The sequence below is a fragment of the Epinephelus lanceolatus genome, chromosome 6, assembly GCF_041903045.1.
Source record: "Epinephelus lanceolatus isolate andai-2023 chromosome 6, ASM4190304v1, whole genome shotgun sequence".
Lineage (NCBI taxonomy): Eukaryota > Metazoa > Chordata > Actinopteri > Perciformes > Serranidae > Epinephelus > Epinephelus lanceolatus.
This window is the reverse complement of record NC_135739.1, coordinates 28,138,147-28,157,884: the sequence shown is the minus strand read 5'-3', so window position 1 is coordinate 28,157,884 and position 19,738 is coordinate 28,138,147. Positions and strand designations below refer to the sequence as shown.

The 19,738-nt window shown below is 39.5% G+C and overlaps 2 protein-coding genes across 2 annotated transcripts in view; one reads left to right on the top strand and one right to left on the bottom strand.

The window, feature by feature from the left end:
- LOC144463678 (receptor-type tyrosine-protein phosphatase C-like) overlaps positions 1–8,448 on the top strand; it is a 100,465-nt gene extending 92,017 nt beyond the window's left edge. The window contains exons 8-13 of the mRNA XM_078168909.1: positions 411–554; positions 1,462–1,673; positions 1,778–1,838; positions 2,000–2,108; positions 6,469–6,506; positions 6,779–8,448. Coding sequence (XP_078025035.1) covers positions 411–554; positions 1,462–1,673; positions 1,778–1,838; positions 2,000–2,108; positions 6,469–6,506; positions 6,779–6,816 — 602 coding nt within the window. The 3' untranslated portion in view covers positions 6,817–8,448. The remainder of the gene's footprint in view (positions 1–410; positions 555–1,461; positions 1,674–1,777; positions 1,839–1,999; positions 2,109–6,468; positions 6,507–6,778) is intronic.
- A 3,354-nt stretch (positions 8,449–11,802) lies between these two features.
- Positions 11,803–19,738, bottom strand: part of nek7 (NIMA-related kinase 7) — a 63,675-nt gene continuing 55,739 nt past the window's right edge. Inside the window, exons 9-10 of the mRNA XM_033622536.2 lie at positions 15,824–15,937; positions 11,803–12,342 (exon numbers count right to left, since the gene is read on the bottom strand). Of these exons, the coding sequence (XP_033478427.2) occupies positions 12,232–12,342; positions 15,824–15,937 (225 nt within the window). The 3' untranslated portion in view covers positions 11,803–12,231. The remainder of the gene's footprint in view (positions 12,343–15,823; positions 15,938–19,738) is intronic.

Genomic DNA, 19,738 nt, shown 5'->3' with positions numbered 1-19,738 from the left:
ATGTCTCCATACTAACACTTTAGCATGCTGAGTGAAAGAAGGTGTGAATAACCTGAGATTGGTGAAGATTGGTGTCACAAACATGAATTAATTGAAAGGTCAGAGTTTAGTCGCCTTGTTTCAACAGGAAGTAAACGTCAGAAATGTCAGAGCTTCAGTGTTCACATATTAAATTTACCAGTCTACTTGCAGGTCAATAACACATAATGAATACTAAAGTTTTAACTAATAGAGGCTGGTGATCTAACAATGACACATGGGTGATTGATTGAGTCATTGAATAAGATCAACTTTTTGTCACTTTATGGGTAACTTGACCAAGAAAACAATCTGCTGTTATTTAGTCTCTGTTGTTTTGTTATTCAGTCAAACACAACAACACAGCTAATGAAACTATGTTGCCGTTCCAGCTGACAAATCTCAAACAGGAGGAATGTGTCGTTTTACTGGACTGGATCCATTCACCATGTATAAGTGTACAGTTCAACCCAAGTACAACAACAAGGAAGTTGCCAGACCATCTCCAGATACTGAGGTTTGGATTAATCCTGGAAGTAAGTGTCTTTAACTGTGTATTTTGGAGCAGATTACAGTAAACTCCTGTAAGAAACAAAGAAGCTGACTACTGTTTATTAAGTTTGTGTATTTCACATGTTGCATATCCAGTTAAGACATCTGTGTGTCAGGAAAAGAAAATATCTCACACTGTCTTATCATTATACTGCGGTGAAACAGTTTCAGTATGTGAGAAAACTCATGACGCACTATGACTCCACAAGGTCTTGTAAGAAATGTTGTTACTAAATGAGTATTTGAATTTGGAACATCTGTAATTAATTATTTAGTTATTAGTAATCATAATTCTAAATGCAAATTATTCTCTTTCTTATCAATATATAAATGATGTAATTTATCCAATTCTTTATCCTGTCTGTCTTTTTTTAACAAATGACATTACATGCTGATAATCAGACAGCATATCAGTCCCTGATGTGAATACCAATATACATTGTGTAGGCCTACAGTGTAAGAACATCACATTTCAAGCCATGATAAGTCATTAGTAAAGTACGGTGGTTATTCAGTGTCATTTTTATATGTGAAGTCCAACCCACGAACCCTCACTTCATAACATTACAGCTGTGTGCCGTAACTGGAATAACAAAAAGTTACATTTAAAAGCTGTCATCATTCATCATTTATAAACAGAAGATAACTTTAAATAAACATATATTTTGTTTGTTTTTACTTTGAGTTAATAACAAGTTGTTTGCCATGTAAGATTAATTATCTTTCTTTGCTTTGCACATTTTATCTTTACATCACGACTGAATACCAACAGAGCAACACACTAATGATGCTAACTGGTGTTCAAACTGCTGTTATAGCAAGCTGAAATATTCCTTTGACTGTGAGTAAGCATATTGTTGTATCTGAAGGAAAGTATGGTGTTTCTTACAGAACCAGAAGATATTCCTCATGTGGACTGGACTAATCCGGAGCATAACGTGGTCAGAGTAAGCTGTACTTATGGAAAACGCTTTAATGGACCTAACAAGGAATATATTGCACGTCTGTATTATAATGGTGCCCTTCAGGGGGAGAAGCCTCCAGTAAAACACTGCAACTTTGAATTTAAAGATCTAAGCTACTTAACGAAATATGAAGTGAAGGTTTGTATAATCCTAATTTTGGTTTCACAAGATAATTTCAACTTTAATCCTCATATTTCTTCAAATGCTATAATTCCTGATGAAGGGATTTTCTGTGTTTCCAGGTGTTTGCTTTCAACGGACACCATTACAGCAACCCCAAGATAATAACTGTGACCACTTCCTGTATGTGCTGTATTTTAAATTTTATAATCAAACATTCATATTTTGTCGTTCCTTTTTCCTTATCTTCACACAGTGAAATATACATGGGGATACATGGGGAAGGGTGGGACACAACATATTTTAGTTTGGGCTAATTGTTTTTAAAACTATTTGTTTTACAGACAGTGTCAAAGCTCTCATCGCTCGTTTGGTCGTCTTCATCATTGCATCTGTGGCCTTGGTTGTGGTGGTCTACAAGATCTACATTCCATGGCACAAAAAGTCCAGAAAGTAAAGATCATTTTACATCTCACCTCCTGCATCAGATTGACTGTCACATCAATTTAAAATGTTATCACTTGGTTTAATCAATCAATCAAACAATCAATCAATTTTATTTATAAAGCCCAATATCACAAATCACAATTTGCCTCACAGGGCTTTACAGCATACGACATCCCTCTGTCCTTTGGACCCTCGCAGCGGATAAGGAAAAACTCCCCAAAAAAACCCCTTTAACAGGGAAAAAAAAACAAAAAACGATAGAAACCTCAGGAAGAGCAACTGAGGAGGGATCCCTCTTCCAGGACGGACAGACGTGCAATAGATGTCGTACAGAACAGATCAGCATAATAAATTAACAGTAATCCGCATGACACAATGAGACAGAGAGAGAGAGAGACAGAGAGAGAGATGCAGGTAATAACAGTAGCTTACAACAACATTATTGAAAGTAATAATATTATAGTTATAGTTCTGGCTACTGTGGTACAATATGTTGGAAGTATGTATTAATATCTGGCAGTATACATGTGTGACAATAGTCATATGTGTATAATAACAGTAGAAGTATGACTAATGACTAATGATGGCAGCAGCAGCAGGAGGAGGCATCTGGCAGGACCACGGCAGCAGCACAACCACACACGTCACGCTGTCCAGGCACCACTGCGATATGAGTTAATCTGAGAGACAGTGGAGCACAAAGGCTCCGGAGAAGAAGCCGAGTTAGTGACATCCAGAATGGCCGAGTTAGCAAGATGCAGTAATAGAATACGAGAGAGAGAGAGAGAGAGAAGGAGAGAAGGTGCCCGGTGTATTATAGGGGGGTCCTCCGGCAGACTAGGCCTAAGTCAGCCTAACTAGGGGCTGGTACAGGGCAAGCCTGAGCCAGCCCTAACTATAAGCTTTATCAAAGAGGAAAGTCTTAAGTCTAGTCTTAAATGTGGAGACGGTGTCTGCCTCCCGGACCGAAACAGGAAGATGATTCCACAGGAGAGGAGCCTGATAGCTGAAGGCTCTGGCTCTTGATCTACTTTTGGAAACTTTAGGGACCACGAATAACCCTGCGTTCTCAGAGCGCAGTGTTCTGGTGGGATAATATGGCACTATGAGCTCACTAAGATATGATGGAGCTTGACCATTTAGAGCTTTATAAGTTAACAGTAGGATTTTAAATTCAATTCTGGATTTTACAGGGAGCCAGTGCAGAGAAGCTAAAACAGGAGAAATATGATCTTGTTTCTTAGTTCCTGTTAGTACACGTGCTGCTGCATTCTGAATTAGCTGGAGAGTTTTTAAGGACTTACTAGTGCTACCTGATAATAGAGAGTTACAGTAATCCAGCCTAGAGGTAACAAAAGCGTGGAGCAATTTTTCTGCATCTTTTCGGGTCAGGATAGGCCTAATTTTCGCAATATTACGCAGATGAAAAAATGCAGTCCGTGAGGTTTGTTTTAAATGAGAATTAAAAGACAAATCTTGATCAAATATTACTCAGAGGTTTCTTACAGTAGTGCTAGAGGCCAGAGCAATGCCATCTAGAGAAACTATGTCATCAGATAAAGAGTCTCTGAGTTGTTTGGGGCCAAGAACAATAACTTCAGTTTTGTCTGAATTTAACATCAGGAAATTGGTGCTCATCCAAGTTTTTATGTGTTTAAGGCAGTTATGGAGTTTAGTTAATTGATTACTTTCTTCTGGCTTCATAGATAAATACAACTGAGTATCATCCGCATAACAATGGAAATTTATAGAGTGATTTCTAATGATGTTACCTAAAGGAAGCATATATAGAGTAAATAGGATTGGTCCGAGCACAGAACCTTGCGGAACTCCAAAACAAACTTTGGTACGTAAGGATGATTCATTATGAACTTCAACAAACTGAAAACGATCAGATAAATAAGATTTAAACCAGCTTAGTGCAGAACCTTTTAGGCCAATTAAGTGATCCAGTCTCTGCAGTAGAATTTGATGGTCTATTGTGTCAAACGCCGCACTAAGATCTAATAAAACAAGTACAGAGACAAGTCCTTTGTCTGAAGCAATCAGAAGGTCATTTGTAATTTTAACTAGTGCTGTCTCAGTGCTATGATGCACTCTAAATCCTGACTGAAATTCCTCAAATAAATTATTATCATGGAGAAAATCACACAGCTGGTCTGCGACTACTTTCTCAAGGATCTTTGACAGAAAGGGAAGATTAGATATTGGTCTATAGTTGGCTAACACCTCTGGATCCAGGGTGGGCTTTTTTAGTAGAGGTTTAATTACAGCTACCTTAAAAGACTGTGGTACATAGCCTGTTAATAAGGATATATTGATCATATCTAATATATGAGTGTTAACTAAAGGAAAGACCTCCTTAAGTAGCCTAGTTGGGATGGGGTCTAAGAGACACGTTGATGATTTAGATGAAGAAATCACTGCTGTCAATTCTTGAAGAGAAATTGGGGAGAAGCAATCTAAATATATATTAGGTCTTACAGCTGTGTTTGATGTTAGATAGGTACTATCTGAGGACAGGAGGTCATGAATTTTGCCTCTAATAGTTAGAATTTTGTCATTAAAAAAGCTCATAAAATCATTACTGCTAAGGGCTAAAGGAATACAAGGCTCAATAGAGCTTTGACTCTCAGTCAGCTTGGCTACAGTGCTGAAAAGAAACCTGGGGTTGTTCTTGTTTTCTTCTATTAATGCTGAGTAATAGTTTGCTCTGGCATTGCGGAGGCCCCTCTTATAAGTTTTGAGACTGTCTGTCCAGATTAAACGAGATTCTTCCAGTTTGGTCAATCGCCAATTCCTTTCAAATTTTCGCGATATTTGTTTTAACTTACGGGTTTGAGAGTTATACCAAGGAGCGAACTTTCTTTGCTTTTTTAACTTCTTTTTAAGAGGAGCTACAGAGTCAAGTGTTGTTCGCAGCGAGCCTACGGCGCTATCGACAAAATGATCAAAGTCGGTACAGGAAACCTCTGTTACTGAGGGACTTGGTATTGAATTTAACGACGGAGTAATCTTTTCCTTAAATTTTGCGACAGCACTATCTGATAAACATCTAGTATAGTAACTGTTGCTGAGTGGCGTGTAATCGGGTAAAAAGAAATCAAAAGTAATCAGATAATGATCCGATAGCGAGGGATTCTGTGGAAAGACTTTTAGGTTATCAATTTCAATTCCATACGTCAGAACTAGATCGAGGGTATGGTTAAAGCAATGAGTGGGTTCATGTACACCCTGACTGAAGCCAATGGAGTCTAATAATGAGATAAACGCAGTAGCCAGGGAGTCATTATCAACGTCGACATGAATGTTAAAATCGCCTACAATAATAACTTTATCTGATTTAAGAACTAAACTGGATAAAAACTCTGAGAATTCAGATACAAATTCAGAATACGGGCCAGGAGCACGGTACACTATAACAAATAAAAGTGGCTGCGAGGTTTTCCAGGTTGGATGTAAAAGACTAAGAACGAGGCTTTCAAATGAATTATAATCTAGTTTAGGTTTAGGGCTGATTAACAGACTAGAGTTAAAAATGGCTGCAACTCCCCCTCCTTGGCCGCTGCCTCATCAGTGGTTATCAGCCTCACAGATACAGTACGGGTTAGAAGGGGCCTGCTACATCTAATAGGTCCAGGACACTGCTATCAACCCATTAAATGGCTGTTATCAGTCATCATCGCCGGGAGCTGTTTCACTTTTATTACGTTTTAGGTGCCAACACTACGTGGTGAGGTTCAGAGAAAACGTTATGATTTTGGATTAAAATAAGACTGTTACAAAACATAGTGTGATGAACTTACATAAGTCACTTAAAATAAGTCAGCAATGGCTTTTGGTTTGACACGGGACACAAACCCTGGTGTTTGTTTGACCCATCCACCACCCCGACCTCCTCCCTAAACAGATTTTCATGCACTTCATACTAATGTTACTTCACCTGACCTGCTCCTTTGCTCCAGTTATGATTACTACGGCCACTGGACAGGCTGCCTAACAATAACCACGGCCATTTAATGTGTTGACAATGATCTTATGAACCTACTAGATGTAGCATGACCCTTCTAACCCATAACTATAAAGCTGATAACTGCTGATAATGCCCATTTAATCAAGTGATAACATTCAAAGAGGGTGGTCACATTGTCTCTGGTTTGTTTCACATCTGTTGTAGTTTAGTTTAATTTACAGTTAACAAACAGTTGTTGCAGCAGAACTCAGTGATGTTAATGGAGACAGAGGTGAACAAATGAAATATGTTAATAGTTTGTTTTCAATACTTTTTAATAGCTCAATGAATAATAACATGTTATTCTATATTAAGTTTGTTTTATGCAGCCAATCTTTACTTTTTCCTCCACAGTGATGCGAATGATGATATGGTGCTTGAATCAACAGAAGGTGAGTAGACTTTAGCGTTCTTGTTTTTTATACAATAGTCTTTGAGTAACAAACAGTAATCAATTCACTGAAAGATCGTCCATTAGAATTCTATATTTGAGCATAATAGTATTTCTGCTAACTATATATTAAATCACAACTTATAGTTTTAAAGCAACTTGACAAAATGTATTTATATACTGTAGTTTAATTATGAAGTACACTATGCAGTTTGACGAGTACAATAAATTGCACTACTTTCTTTCTTTCTTTCTTTCTTTCTGCCTCTGTAGATTACGTTAATGTTCCTCAACATGAACACCACTGTTAAGACAACGGTGAAGCAAAAAGGCCTGACGGAGCTGCCAACCAAATCATCATCACTCGTCTAACTTCGCTCTGTATATAGTATTTTATCCTGTTTACATTGGCAATAGTCTAATTAAGATTCGATACATTGATAATGCTTTGCTTGACAGAGGTACATGGTTATTTTTGTTGAATAATTATACTTTTTTTCTGTTGTTTTAATGTGCACTATGTGACAAGTGGAGCTGCCATTTCCTCTTCAAAATTTTAATCTTGGTGACATGAGATGAGATGATAAGACAAATTTGGTCAAGTTTAAGGTTACACAATTTAAAGGGATAGTGCACACAAAAATGAAAATTCAGCCATTATCTTCTCACCCATATGCCGATGGAGGTTCAGGTGAAGTTTTAGAGTCCTCACAACACTTCCGGAGATCCAAGGGGAGAGGGGGTAGCAACACAACTCCACCTAATGGAGGCTTATGGTGCCCCGGTTTCAAACATCCAAAAAACACATAATTGAAACCACAAAATATCTCCATACTGCTCGTCTGTAGTGATCCAAGTGTCCTGAAGCCCCGACATAAAAAGTTGTTTGGAAAAACATCATTTGAACTCTGTTTTTAGCCTCATAGCCTGTAGCTCTAACTGCCGCTCTGTACACCGTGCTCACGTGCGCGCTTGCGTGCGAGACCAGCAAAAGCACGTGAACACACATGAACGCGGTGTCCGTGTCTCACGGTCTCGCGCAAGCGCGCGCACGTGAGCGCAGTGTACAGACTGCTCACATCAGTCATCACTAACTCTGGTTGAGTTTTAAAGCTCCAGGGTTGCGTTTGACTGTCTTGGTTGCAACATTACAATTGCTCTCCTCTTCCGTGTATCTAACGTAACCTTGCCAACACCTCTGTCATAGACATAATGAGGATGTAATGGAGGAGGGGGGAGTAGGCCTTTGGAGGGAGGTGGAGTTGCAGGAGGAGAGGGTTGGGACTTTGGAGGGAGGCGGGAGTTGTGGATGTTCAAATTTTGTATGCTGTGTGAAATGCAAGAAAGGTAAGAGTAGCTTTAAGACTAATAAAGTAACATTACAAAGTTTTAGATCCTGACCATAAAAGTGGCTTTGAGCATCGAATGCTAAAGTCAAAAGTGAACAAAGCGTGTGGGTCAGTGGCCGTTAAGCTATGAACAGTTAACCAAACGGTGTAACTTTAAACTGGCAGCATGTTAAAATCACACTTAGAAATGCATTTATATAGCATGGCCTTTACATTATCATAACCTGTAATTGTTCTGTTATGATCATGTCATATTGTCTTTTTTTTCTCTTTATGACCAGTTAGATAAATAAAAGTAGCAGCAGCTGTCACAGTCCTGTAGATGCAGGCACGTAGATGTTGATAATTCCAGCAGCAGCCAAGTTTGCAGATGTGGGATTTTGTAGAGTTTTAGAGTTTGTTTTAACGTTGTTGCTTTTTGTATGTTTTTGAGGTACTGCCTTTCACATTTATATGGCCCATTATTATTGTCATTATTATCATATCACAGTTTTAAAATGGAAAATTGAGTCAGACCAGCCTCTGCTTTGTAGCCTAATTAATACTCAAAAATTAAATGCTATTTTGCTTGGGAATAAAAAAAAGATGATCACATTTAATCTTTTGTTTTGTTTGTGTGAAGTGATCACAGTTTTTTGGGAATCAACTATTCTACACAATATATACAGAAATTATTTAAATGACAAGCAAGTGTATTTCACAAATGATCATAAAAGTTTTCCTCCACATGCAGTTAAAAATTATGCCTTTTGCTGCTCAAATCTGGAGGACGCCTTGTTTATTCTATGAAGCCACCAAGCATGTCAAGTCAACACACAATTGCCAAAAAAAGTAGTTCATTAAATGGCCACTTAAGGCTGGCTCCGGATTTAAACGAGTCCCCATCAACCCCTAAGTTAAAATGCCCAACTTTGCAACAGAAACAACACAGCCTGGTACAAAAAATGGTTTTGGTCTCTGGAGCTACTCAAAACATTCATGACAACTGTACGGGCGGTTAATTTTTATGTGTCTCCCATTTCTTTAAAACTTGAAGTTATACATAGTTAATAGTGTGACCACTTTGAGTGACAGGCAGTATGCTAGGCGTCACCTCGGGCTCTCTGTCAGATCCACGGCTCACTTCTTCATGGCTCCACCCTCTCGTCGAAAATATGGTCACTTCTGGCTCCAAAAATCCAAGATGGCGTTGGCCAAAATGCAGAAATCTTGGCTTCAAAACAAGAGTCCACAAACCAACCATTACAGGAAAAATAGAAGCTATATGAATATACTTACCATTAAGCTGGTATCATGTGCCAGTTGTTGATCAAAATGAAAAGCCCAAACTCTTGCAGTAAATTCAGTGGGAAATGCCCACTAACATTGACACTTTGTTGGAGTGTTAATATTAGTTTGTTGGAGAGGACGCACAGGCTCAATGGGCCTTTTCAGTTTAATCCTTTCTTACAAATGACCCAACTGGTCCAGAGCTGCAGGTGTGACACTGCTGTTGCCGCGACTGGCCGGGGCTTGTTTACCTTCAACGCTGCACAGACATTTCAGCATGTCCTGTTTTATTTCTGCTTCTTCATTTCATGGCAATCAAGTGATGAGGTATGAAACTCATTAATACCTGGTAAGAGCTCCAAGCACTCACTCTAATGTTCAAAAGGAATTTCAAAGCTTTATTACATTTAGTTAGCATACAAGGCGTTTGTGATGAGGGTCTTTAATTTGAAATGAAATGTTCAGAAAACAGCCAAACTACCAAAACAATAAATATTAATTGCAATAGCTGACTTTTTGGAAAACCCCTGGACTCTTCAATACCAACTTCAGAGGGCCCGTGGAAAAGTAAACTGAGCCATGGGTAAAAGGAGAGCGCTGTCATGTGTTACATAAAGACAAAAACGCTCCCTTTCAAGAAATGGACACAATCCTTAAAGTGACTTCACTAAACAACCAAAAAGTTGAACAAAGAGAAAAATCATGATCTCTGTTTCTGTGCATAAACAGAAAATATAACCATTACTGCACAGAAATATATTATATATATAAATATATTAAGGCAACGCAACTGGACTTTGCACCACATATTGCATGTTTTTAACTAAGGTGACAGATAAAACCATGACATAAGCATTTGGTTCATTATCTTTTACATTAACAGTTGTAACTGACCAGATGCATCAGTGTAAATGTTTTTGTCAAGCCAATAAAAAAAAAAAAACATCAACACTACAATTTTTTTTCGGGAAGTCTGTAGAGCATAAAAACAAATGTCTAACGTGCTTTAAATACTAAAATGTTTTGGTGCTATACTTATGCTCTTGTTGTGTGATCATAGAAATAGAGGGGGGAAACAGCACTGTGGGTGAAGATGATGATAAATTAGGTTAACTGAAATGAAAAACAAAAAAGTTTTACTGCAGGGGGGAGAAAACAAAGGTGTACAATTGCAAACAAAAATTGCAAACACTGTATTTGCAAGGCATCAAACAAATAACCACTATCAACACACTATCAAAATATTCTGTTAACCAAAACAAAATAACTTACATTTTCTTGCACCCACAAGCTTTGATTTTGTATATAACACATTTTTAGTATTAAATGTTAATTAAAAAAAAAAAAAAAAAAAAAAAAAAAAAAAAAAGAGAAGCATGGGCATACATGTACAATAATTTCAATGAGCGGTTAACAGGCTATTTGATAATGGTCAAAGAGAACTCATAAGACACTGAAATAAAGTGTTATCGATCATTGTTTACTTACTATACCTTTCATCTGGTATTATTGCCATTATGTAAACCAGTGGTAGTCAGTGCTGGTCATTTGTGACCCACTGGTGTAAACCTCTTCACTGTAAAAAGAAAAAAAAATACATATATACCACTGTTTCCTTCCTCCAAATGAATAAAGGGTCACTAAAACCCTACAGTATCAAATCTATAGGAACTTCTTCACTATGTACAGTAAAACAAAATGAGTCCCATCGGTGCTTGTTTCGTTTTTTTGTTTGTTTGTTTTTTTTCCAGTACAACTCTTTGATATACTTTCCATAAAAGACACCTTAACATATATATAAACTGCTCTCTCTATGTGTGACGTTTCTCTTTGGTATCTCCACTGAGGACATAAGTTAGGTAGGCACGCTGTGATTTACTCATGACATGGACGGCTACACGAGGCAAGGATCTGCTATCGCTTCAACATGTGTGTTACTTAACAAGACAACTACACTGCAAACTCACACAGCAACATTAACAATCACAACATTTTTTTCCACTACATTTCTAGTGGGTCAAATGCAGCCACTGGAACATGATGGAGAACTATGTGTTTTGACTTTGAATTTTTTTCATGTCTCCATTGTGATTTAAGAAAAAAAAAAAAAAAACTTGCTTAAGTTGAGCCGAGGAGGAAATCTTTTGGTGTCGGTGACAATGGTAAACAGCAGATGTAGAACTGCTTTCTTACAGCCTCTATCGCTCTTTCTAGGCTGTCAAAACAGAGACATTCTGAATTTTTCAAAGACAATACATAGGTGTCAAAATGACTTACATTCAAAGTGTTGTGGAGACATTTGCCCATGTTCTCCCCCCAGCATGTCTCTAGTCTACCCTCTAAATGATCCTTCCCTTCCTAATACATTCATTAGACATGATGATCACCCTGCCAGCCTTCCAGTACCAGGGTAAAAAGTGCAACAAAACATCAAAACATCGCTTTTTTTTTTTTTACGTCTCTCAGTTTTGCTGCCATTGAGTGAATATCTCTTCACTTCAAATTTTCTATTGTTCTCAGAGTTTTCATTTGCTGACCACAGGTCTCATGAGATCAACCACACCCTGCAAGGTCATTTTTTCTGTATATTTGTGATATTTGTTTTGAATAACTGTCTTGAGGATAGGTAACAAGTAACACCTAACTTTGCCTTTTTCTTTTTTTCTGCTAATTTTCCAATTTTCTATTATATTTGCTTTAAAAAGCATCTGCGCACAGCAGCTGCTGAAGAATGGCTTTACTTCACTACATAAAAACACAGCAGACGTGCGTTTCAAAGCCATAGCAAATAACAAATCAGTGAGTTACAATACACTGACATTCAGTGCTGTAACATTATTGAAGTTAAAGGAATGGGAGGTCTGTCTGACAAAAAAGTATAATCTTTATAATCTTTTTCCTAGGGCAGAAAAGGTTTGGGTGTCAGTCATGTTATAGACTGTACCATTACCTTGAAAATAAATCTTTTACACGTACTACTTATCACAAGAAGCTAAACTCTGGAGTTAGTTATTGTATAAAAGCTGATAGATTTGTACGAGTCCAGCATGTAAAGCAAGGAGGGAAGTGGGGAGGAGTTCTGCAAGCGATATGTGTGTAACTTTGGGCTTAGCTGCCCTGTGTCAGGCTCTGCATGTGTTTGGCAATGTCGTACACGTAGGTGATGTCCGGCCTCTTCTCCGGGTCGGGATTGATGCACATATCTACCAAGTTCCTCAGCTGGTGAGAGGGACAGGGGTGGGGGGGTTGTTGGTTGGGAGGAAAAGAGAGAAATGATACAGTCAATGACATTGTAGTGAGACTGAACTGTAAAAGAGCAGCTCCAGAAATGAACGAACCCCTGCTAACGAAGACCTGCTCATCTTTTAATGAGCTCTCTCCGTAATAGCAATAACAAGGCAACAAGTAATCAAGCTGAGACAAAGACACCAGGCTGTGTTAGCGCACTGATCCCTTATTGGTCTGAATCCACTTTTACCTGAGCCCACACACACGCACACACACACACACGCTGCTGCCACTCCATTGCCATCCGGAGACAGCACTTACACTTGAAGCCGAGCGAAGCGGCTGATTGGAGCAGATAGATAGACAGGCTCGCAGGCGGAACAGCCACCGCCATCATTAAAAAAAAAAGAAGAGAATAAAAGATGGAGAGGAAAGGAAAAAAAAATAACATCTATGCGAGGTCGCTATGGTAACTGTCTGCCGACTTCCTGGCCGCTGTTGCGTGGCACCGGCTTGGACGAGTTCTCGTCAGCCGCTGTGTTTATGTGTGTGTGTGTGTGTGTGTGTGTGTGTGTGTGTGAGAGAGAGAGAGAAAGTGAGAGAAAGATGCAAATTCAGACAGTCTGAGAATTAGTCCCACAGAATGGAGATGGAGTGGGGGGTTGGTGGGGGGAAAGAGATGCAGATATGTAAAATATTCATGCGCTTCTTTGCATGGCGAGTAGGACGGGGGGGGGGGGTGTCAGGTGGAGGGAGGGGGGAGTAGGAGCTGGTGAAGGGAGGCGTGGGGGGGAAGCATAGACGGAGATGGTTAAATGACACAACAAAGATGAGCAGCTGACAGTTTGCTGCCGATCCTTCAGGAGCATTGTTTACATCCAGACAGGCGCTGCAGGCACCCCCCTCATCTCCATCTCTCCATCGCCCTGTCTCTCGCTCTATCATTCCCTCTCTTTCGCTTTGTCTCCCTTTCTCCTGGATGGGGGTGACATGTGGGGCAACGCAGAAGCTCAGCGTGGTGTGTGTGTGTGTGTGTGTGTGTGTGTGTGTGTGTGTGTGTGTGGGTGGGTGGGTGTGTGTATGTGTGTGGAGAGAGCTCTTGTAGCAAAATATACACTTGCACAATTGCTCCTGCACATAGAAAAACACACACATAGACACTACAGAGGCTGGAGACACCTCGCAATTAGCCTTTATTAACCTAATGAAGTAAATACCACAGTATAATAACAGCCTCTCACCACGGTAACTACTGACTACAGAGACAGGAAGAGGGATAGCCACTTAAAATTAGCCACCGTGGACTTACGTATGCAGATACACTGATAGTAGAGTGGAAGGCATGCAGATAAAGGACACAATAGGTTGAACATATTTTTTTGCTTTGAGGATAATGCCAGTGTGATTCCAGCTCCATAACTATATAACATAGATGCATGTAAATACAGGTATGTGTTTAAATGCAGTTATGCTATACAGTCTCGGATCTTTGAATGTTTCTTTTCTCCTGCTCCAGGAAGCCATTTGTTTCCATTCATTTCCATATGGCGATTAAAGCCAAAAAAACAATGTATACTTGATGTTCACTGTAATGGATTACACAACTCAAGCACGTTTCAATTCTCTGTTGATGTATCTTTCTACCAGGAATGGACAGAAGAATAAATTTAGCATTTCTAAACACAACAGCGTGGCTTCCAAAAATGGTAGCTGTGAGGTAAAACTACATCTTTTGCTGGGGCGGCTGTGGCTCAGAAGGCGGAGCGGTTTGTTCACTTATCGGGAGATCGGTGGTTCGGTGAGCAAGATAAACCCCAAAATGCGTCCAATGGCTGTTTCATCAGGTGGCACCTTGTATGGTAGCCTCGGCCACCAGTGTATGAATGTATGTGTGAATGGGTGAATGTGACTTGTAGTGTAAAAAGCACTTTGAGTGATCGGAAGACTAGAACGACGCTATACAAGTGCAGGTCCATTTACTATTTAATTTCTATAAACAGATATCTGCCTACATATGCAGAATCTGTACACGACAGAACAAGATTTAGGTATCTGAAGTGTTCTGGTTCTGTTGGTAGTCGGAGTAATATTGACCAAGCATGTTTGACCAGCAGGTAAAAAGTCAGTGTGAAGAGGCGAAATCCATTGGCCAAAATGCGAAACCTCTTGGCTATTCTCTGACGACAACTTAGCTTTATATTAACATTCAATAATATATCTGCATTCGTATGTGGCTATCCATTTATAAAGATTAGCCAAAGTGATCACCAATCAAAGAGGAAGTCTTCGCTCAGACATCTGATGACAGCACTGGATCAGCCCAAAATATTGGCTATGATTGGCTGTGAGGTAAATGTCATTTAGAGCTGAGAATGAAGGTGATTAAACAACTCTTGGACTGACAGAAAATGAATTGTCAACAACTTCGCTAATTGTTTAACCATGGATTAATCATCAAAGCAGAACATTTTCTGGAATCGTAAATTCAGTATATTCAGGTTTTTGACCATCAGAAATCAAAAAATATCTGAAGATGGGGTTCTGGAAGCTAAGGCTTGGTATTTTTTGACTATTTTTTGACATTTCATAGACTAAGCAACTCATCAATTAATCAGTAGGGTTGTTAGTAGCAACCCTACTGTCACCTCTAGTGCAGGAGCTGAAAGAATGGACACTGGTATTAACTATAAAATCTTAAGCAAATGCAGTAACTCACAAAACTTTGTTGTGCCCATAATGAGATACAGTGTCACTGCTAAAGAGACATAATGCCTGCAAAGTATGTGCGTGTGTGCCTATGAGCCAGTGTCTGAGTTTTTGCACGTGTGTGCACTTGACTTAATGTATTTAAGAGAAACAGACAGAAACGTTAGAGAGAAAAAATGCCACCCACACAAAGAGGGCATGCAAACACAAAGCCACGCGCAGTCATACACACGTCACCAGCAATCAGCAATAAGGCGATCTTTAACCGCAGCCTGACTACATTACATTTTTGTGCATGGGTAAGTCTACGCAGGACTACAGCAGATGATTTAACATTTAGTTAGGGAAACATGACACTCCAGCCCATTTAGTTTCACCCCACTTTGCAGCGTGGCCAGATGCTTTTGATATTTGCATTTAATTTTCAAATGGTTAAAATCATAGCCGGTCTTTTGATCATGGAGCAATATCATACTGTACTGTAGCTCAGACAGTTGGGTGGATTTCACTTACATATAAAAAAAAATAACTTTAATAGTCAACACAAGTAAAAATCAGCAAACTGGCACAGAGAAAGAGAAACCAGCTACTACTGCTTAAAACAGTAATTCACTTATATAGATACTATATTATAAGAAATTTAGAATTTTCATAAGTTTCCCTTAAAGGGGTTCAGGAGTCGAGACTGTCATGTAGCCTTTTAAAACACTGAGCAGGTCCACATCTACTTAGCACAGCAGTGAAAGGCAACTGGTACAGTGCTTACCTCCTCTGAGTAGTGATCTGAGGGAAGAGGGGGGTAGTCACACTGTTCTATCTTCTTACAAAGGGAGTAAAGGTTCATCTTATCCCCATAGAACGGACTCTGCAGGGCTGCCATCTGAAATACAAAGATGTGAGGAAACAGGGGAAGGAAATGTAGAGAGAGAAAGAGAGAGAGAGAGGGGGGAAAGACAAGAGGACAGGGTGTTACAGACAGCAAAGTAAAATCTTAAAACACCCAGTCAAAATTCCAACAGGTGCTACACTGCTGTAAAGTATGTTAAAAATAGAACCTACACAGTTCACTGCTATCGATGTATATGACTTATTGATTAAAGCAGGCTGTGAGAGACAAATAAAGACAACAAGTCAATACGCTGTATGTCCGAAGTTTTGTGTACATATCAAATCAGTACACACTCACTAATGTTTTTTGTTGTGGAATGAGCTGTGGTCTAAAATTCAAGTGGACCAAAACAGAAAGATCCATGAGAGCTTCTCTCGGCTTATGTGTTTTCCTCTTGTTTGCCAACCCTTTCTGCTGCACTGCTTTGAAAACTTAGAGATACAGAGTTACACAGAGATATAGAGACATAGAGTTGAGAAAGAAAGAGGAGCGAGTGAGGAGAGGGGTGCAGGCATATGAGAGGAGAGAATTTTTCAGTTTGCTGGAGCAGCGAGAAAACTGTATCCTCTGGAAAACAAATGCAAGCAAGCAGAGCAGAGGCAGATGGGAATGGTAAGGAAGAGTGGAAAGGATAAGGAGAGTTTTGCTGAGTGGAAATAGGTGAAGAATCCCTCCTGCCTGTCTAAGAATAGAAAATATAGCATGCCATTTCTGGCAGGGTTAGCGACTGACTCACTTTTTATTGTTTAAATGTGCATGCAGAAGGTGAAGCCTGCAGCCGGCTTGCATAACAAGCACACTCAAATTCTTATTTTTCTGATTCAGTGCTTTCGAAATAAATACTGCGTTAGGCTTATGTGTTGGGCCACATTGCTTAACTAATGATAAATAAACACGGTTGGAAGAGCTGTCAGTTTTGATGATGATGAGCTGCTCAGAGATGCTGGAGCTTGTTGACTTGGTTTTCATTTATTTACATAGTATTACATAGGAAGACTTTGGTTGCATTAAGTGTATAACTGACATGATATCAAGGGAGGGTTTTTTATTAGATATTTCAGGGCAGAAAAAGGCCTTGTCTTATGCTAAAGGTTGCACAGTCAAATACGTATGCTGTATGTGAAATCCATACTGCAATGTCATGCCCTTCAGCTGTTTCAAAGCATTTCTGAGCACCTTGAAATATTGTTGTAATCTCCATGACTTCCAGAGGAGAGGAGGCATCTTTCTAGACCAGTGTGAAACAGGACCTATGGCCATTAATAGACAGTCATTGCTCAAAGGTTTCTGTTTTCTCAGACTCTATCTGCAGTTTTGTTTCAGTACGGTGGGGCATTTCAATCTTGAATGTGAGCTTGAATGTTTCATCATTGGGAGCACGCATTGTTCTAAAAGGGTACAATAAAGAAAACCATTTTACAAGTTAAACATAGTGCACAGATTTTTTTTTTCCCCAGGGGTCTGTACATTATTATTGGAGAGTGCAGAATATGTGTTTGACAGCCTGTTAATTGGTAGTGTGAAAGAAGAGGAGAACAATGTGCCCACATATGGATCCAAATGGAATCGCTCCGTACAGAATACAAAAGGTTAGCTTGAATGTGCAACCTTCCACAGTATCAGGCACAACAGAGACTAGATATTTCTGTGTAAGTACAACCATAAAGGAAATCCAGGCAGATTACCAGAAGCTGTATTTTAGTTACAGTGGGAATAGGCTATCCAGTGCCATGGAGTATATGAATATTTTTACAGCAGCCAAGGGCAACACCAGGTGATTTCTCAGCACTCCTTCGCAAATGTTTCCCTACTTCTGAGTTACAGAGAAAATCTAGAGGGGCACTGGGAGGGCGCAGACCTCCACCAAGGCCAGTAATCCAGTCTTAAATGACTTGCAAATCTTCAAACGCAACCACTACAAGCGTCTAGATATATTTCTGAAACTATTTGAAGTCTTTCAAAACTGTGTTCCATCGGGGTTTACGTTAGCCGGTGTGTGCCATTTTTTGTTATCATGTACAGTTGTCTGACCGATTAATATATCAACAGCCAACATGTCTGGTGGCAAATATGCCAAATAAATAACTAAATTCATTAACAGGACATTAAATAACCTAACATGACATGACCTACAAGATATGGTGCAAGACAGCCTAAATATAAACTAACATTAGGCAGACCAGATTTTGATGGAACTATTTATCCACGGAAGCCGTAGGAATTGCGTCCCTGCCTCTTCAGAGCACATGTGGCAATTAGCGTCCTCACTGTAGGTGATGGCATCATGGATCACATTCTCCAGGAAGACCTTTAGCACACTGCGGGTCTCCTCGTAGATCATAATGGAGATACACTTCCCCATGGTAAGCCAGATGGATGTTATCATTACGGTGGCACTTGGTGCCTCCTTTACCGAGCCCATCTTTGCCTCTGACACTAATATTCTCTGATTAGTCACTCTGTTAGTAGACTGTGTCTTCATCTTATTTTCAAGTTATGTCATTTAACAGGCTTGGATTGCAAAGAGGATCATAGAGTTTGTGAGTTTGTAAACTCTGTGCTTCATAACGACTGCTTTCTGTATGAAGTTTGAGCAACTACATGTGTAGGCTAGCCAATAGGATTATTGGTACCTGTGAATGTGGATTGATTTGGAGTCATGGCAATTCTACGATTGGCTATGTTTTGTCACTCCTGAACTTTACTGCCATCTACTTGATTTTTAGTTGTATGGTATGTACAGTATTCCACCTAGTCTCGCCACCAGACAATCAGAGATCTCCGCCTTCTGATACTCTGGGGACACTCCTTTCTAAAGTGTGTTTAACACACCGGCGAAAACGGCCGGCAACAAAGCAACGCCTCTTGCATTTTTGAAAAGGACACGCCTTCTCGGAAATGTGCGCTCCTCCTTTTCTCGTCTGCAAGGAAACAAACACACAGAGAGCTTGAAAATGGATGCCGAGAGATTAAACTTCGTTTTATCAAACGTGTGCTCATCCATGAAGGAAATATTTTTTCCAGCGGATGTCTTAGTTACAACATGATTGAGCTAACTGGAGTAGTTTTAAGTCATATCCGACAACGGGAGGCTTTTAACAGATGACGTCCTGATGTTAGCTTTGCTGCTGCTGTTAGCTGTCCCAGTCAGCTGCAGCCACTGATGCTTTCTAGACATCGTGATTTCCCAAAACTGAATAAATACCACACATAGCAACACAAAACTGCTTTGCTAGCTCAATCATGTTGTAACTAAGATATCCGCTGGAAAAAAATATTTTTTTTCACGGACCGTTTAATGAGTTATTACCTATTACAGACACTGCTAACGGCTAAGAAATAGTAATGTTTGTTCAATCATTGTGTTTATAGACTTTACAAACATCGGATTAGTCTAAACGGTGATACAGTGATGTGAAAAATGTGATATATATATATATATATATATATATATATATATATATATATATATATATAGCTAAAAGCTCTGCTGGTTTTCTACCCGGAAGTATTTGTAAACAACAAGGCGATTCCCTCTATAGTCCGGCTGGACAGATGAGTCATGGCCTTGTAAAAGATTATGTTTGTTTCTTTTAGTTGGCGAGAATGTGTCGCCGCAAACGCGACAAACATCCACTAACTTTGACGGCGTTTTCTGCGAGCGCGGCTGAGCCATTTTGTACCACTACACGTGTTTCTAGTGGGACTATGTTTACAAGCACAAGAGTTCAGCGAGCCACCGAAGGACCACCCTGCAGATTTACTATTGGTTCTGCAACGTAGGGAGTTTTT